General features: G+C 39.5%; 1 protein-coding gene across 1 annotated transcript in view; it reads right to left on the minus strand.

The window, feature by feature from the left end:
• grik5 (glutamate receptor, ionotropic, kainate 5) overlaps nucleotides 1–3,955 on the minus strand; it is a gene marked incomplete at its 3' end in the record, with an annotated part of 86,682 nt that overhangs the window by 2,590 nt on the left and 80,137 nt on the right. Inside the window, 1 exon segment of the mRNA XM_014013406.1 lies at nucleotides 1,453–1,617. Coding sequence (XP_013868860.1) covers nucleotides 1,453–1,617 — 165 coding nt within the window.

The raw sequence follows: 3,955 nt of genomic DNA on the forward strand, positions 1-3,955 counted from the left end.
CACACACACACACACACACACACACACACACACACGCAAAGATGGCAAAAGATAAAATTGTTAAGTCCTAATTAAATAAATCTGTTAAAATTAAATTCCACAATTTGAGCAAGTATTTAATTAACTTTTGATTCATTGTTTCAAGAGGTATAAAGTTGTCTCTAATTCATTACACTTCTAAAGAAGCGACCAAATGCTGCAAGTTCTTTTTCTTTTTCTTGTTTTTTTTTTTTTTTTTGCAGCACATGAAGAATTTAAAGTGTGCATTTCACAAAACATTAAACAATTTCATTAAAATCTTACATGTGCTTTTAGCAGCTACACAAAACAGACTCTTAATGTGGCCACTTTTATTGACAAGGTTTTTAGTGTCCTAACTGGATAATTATTCCACAAACACAGCAGAAATGGTCACTTAACAGTTTAATTCTGGTGCTCAGTAAGCGCCTTCTTTCTCTTACTCTTTTTTTCCCAATTAGTCTTCAGTGTCTGCAGCTGTGTGTGGAAATATGTGTGTATGCACTGAGCTGCAGTGAATGGGTGTATAAACTCCCTTTTTACTCATGTGTGGATGTTTGTTTTTTTATTTTTTATTTTTTACTCTGAGAATGGAATGTGTGTGCGTGCACGTACGGGGTTAGAGCTTCTGTGTGTGTGCATCCTCGTGTCATTTGTAGCTGTGAGATGAGCTCTTTGATCTAGAGAGCAAAAAATGCTACGAGCAGAGCCGCCTGTCAGAGTCTCCTGCTCATCGGTCAAGGACACATGCGTACACACATGTGCCTGCATCTCAAGCAGGCGCACGGAGACGGTGCAGCAGTAGCTTGTAGCGGGGTCCGTGACCTGCAGAAGAGGAACAGGGAGGCTGCATTTCCTTCACGGTTCGATTCTGTGTTGCTGCTATCTTTGCTGAGTCCAGAGGTTTGGTTTTAACTCTGAGTTTTCACGAACCAAGCCAGTGTGCTGCTGATCTGTATTTGGTATTTGATCATTTGTTTCTATCGTGGCCCGACTGGTTCCAGATGTTACCGGAGGGCTCAGGTCCACTGTTTTTTTAATGAGGCGGTCTTAGTGGCCCATTACTGGTCTCCAGTGACACGTAAACAAATAAGCAAAAGCTGCTTCTGGCTCCAAATCACACAAAAGTGTTGGTGTTTTATCATCCCAGTCATTATTTTAGGGGTTTGCATATAAAAGAATAGCCTTTTAAAGTAAAACTAAACTAAAAGTAGTTATCTTTTAAAAGAAGATAGGATTTTAAAATACAACTCACATCTTGCTCTGTAAAATTTGCTATTATAAAATAAATACTACTTATATTATGCACTTGCATTGATTGTGGTCACTTTTCTTTGTGCTAATGAGACACCATGCCCATGTGGACTAATGTTTTGGATTTTATTATTCTCTGCTGCACTGTGCTCTTCTTCAGATTGTATAAAATCCACTCACTGGTGTCTGTGGTGTCATACTGGGAGTCTTTTTGCAGCTCATATATGTCCACCTCCACTCGGGCTCGGGCCGGGCCCTCGAACACACTGTTGATGTTCTCCCTGGCCAAGGCCAGCGCCAGCCGCTCCCCACGCCCACACACAGATTGGTCATCCAGAATTGCCGCTAGAGAGAAAAACAGAGAGAATAGAAGGATGGAGAGAAGGAATGTCAAACCAGCAAAGAGGAAAAAAACATGACAAGACATAGAAATTTTAAACAAGCTTGTCGGTGTATAAATGTTCAGTCTAATGAATCACCACCGCTGACTGGCAGCAGAATGAGGGGATTTGCTCATGCTCATTTGGTACACAGCTGGAAATTTTGAATTACAAAAGAAATCCAAAGGATATATAACACATATGCTTATTTACTACCTTTTTAAAAGCCGCGTGGAAAGACTGAAACCGCCTTGATGCCTGTGTGTGAAATGTAAGGCTGCAGCTTGACTGACAGCTCAGAACAGCAAATATTTGGACAAACGGGAGCCGACAGTCATCTTGTTTGTTCTTTCACTAATGAAAAGTTCTTAAAGCTTTCCAGGTTGACAGTAATTTGTGTCTAACATTTAAAAAATGTATTCAGTGCATGTTAAAACAGTGCAATAAGAATGCAAACACGCTTTTAGAGCAGTTGGGGGTATTTAGTATGAAATTATACATAAATATTCAGAGGCTTCACTTAGCATTTTCTTTGAAAGTCTCCCCTGATCTTCTTTCCAAAAATGTTTAAGCTCATCTAAGCTGCATGAGAACTATCAAAGGAAAACTATTGCTGGTTGCAAAGTTCAGACCCAGACCGGTGTTAATGGCCTTTTTTCAGTTTAACAGTTATTAAGGTCAGTGGTTCTTTGAGTTTACTCATTTTCTAGTTTCTGTGATGTAATTTCTGATCCAAACACTTGTTGATCTTTATTGCCCTTATGTTAAAGGACACATATGCTGTTTTCAAAGCCTTCTTTTTCACATTTAAATCATTCAATTGGGGTCTATATAAAGACGAACTGTAATGCTTTGGTCTGAAATCCTCCTTACTGTAACTCCACAAGCCCTAAGTCCCAAGTCTCAGATCAACTTGTTTTGATGCTGTCTCTTTAACAGGGTTCCTACTGCTTAAGGAAAGTTAAATTTAAGACTTGTTTAATGCCACTTGAAATTTAATTTAAGACCAACTTCACAATAAACACAAACAGAAATAAAAACAGTTTGTGACAATTTTATCCAAATGTTTATTTTAACACAAAGCATGTAGCTGTGAGAGGCATTCAGTAAATTATTTAAAAAAATAAATAAAGGTTACCAATTATTTTAATATTTAAGATAATGTACAACATCCTACTTACAATGTGGTACTGAACTGAACTTATAGAGCGCTTTTCAAGTCCCTCCGGACCCCAAAGCTCTTTACACTAACAGACATTCACCCATTCACACTCACATTCACACACTGATGATGGCAAACTACACTGTAGCCACAGCTGCCCTGGGGCWCACTGACAGAGGTGGGGCTGCCATGRATCGGCGCCACCGGACCCTCTGARRARCATCYGRAGGCAAGGTGGGTGAAGTGTCTTGCCCAAGGACACAACGACTGAGACGGCTGGATGGGGGATCGAACCAGTGACCTTCTGGTTCCAGGACGACTCCAGGACGACTCCCCTAACCACTCCGCCACATGTGTTAACATTTTTAAGACCACTGAAAGACTGATTTAGACTTTTTAAGGCTAATTAAGGCCTTATTTTTGATTGGTAAATTCAAAGCCTACAAGGTGCTTCACACCCGGCCCCCCTCCAGCTTCAGAGCAATCAATTCTAGTTTTATAGAGGAGTTTATGTCTATACAGTGCTGCAGAAATATTTTATTTATGAATTAAATAAAATATGTCAAGGGAAGACTTGTCCATCCAGCCTTACATGTTAAAGCCAGAGTCGCAGAGCCAGAGGAGAATGAAGAATGACCAGATTGTAATTGGTAAAACCAAACCTTATTCAGAAGTTCTGTCGCAAACACTGTGATGTAATAGTTCAGAAAACATCATAGAAAATAGAGAAAACTAAACAAGTTAAAAAATAAGACCCAAACAGAACATAAAGATATTTAAGCAACACCAGGTGACACTAAATTCAAGTTCCCTGCACTTGTAGACTCCAAATACAACAAAATGCATTTAATATCTTAAAAAGTGGATTTTGCATGATACATCCCCTTTAATATCCCTYTGTCATTTCTCATCTCATCGCCACCTTCAGTCAACTTCCTTTGTCATTCTCAGTCAGCCAGCCCCCCTCACCTGTTCCCAGTCTTCAATTAGGTCAGCTGTTACCTTGTTACCTCTGCTCCATATAACCAGTTTCCTGCCATCAACACTTCAGCAGATTATTGTATGCCTTTTCCATCAGGTCTTGAGTGCGCTCCTGTTTTGTTTATCCTTTTTCTGTAGGCTTTGATGCTTTATATATACG

The sequence above is a fragment of the Austrofundulus limnaeus genome, unplaced genomic scaffold (assembly GCF_001266775.1).
Source record: "Austrofundulus limnaeus strain Quisiro unplaced genomic scaffold, Austrofundulus_limnaeus-1.0 Scaffold101, whole genome shotgun sequence".
NCBI classification, from domain to species: Eukaryota; Metazoa; Chordata; class Actinopteri; order Cyprinodontiformes; family Rivulidae; genus Austrofundulus; species Austrofundulus limnaeus.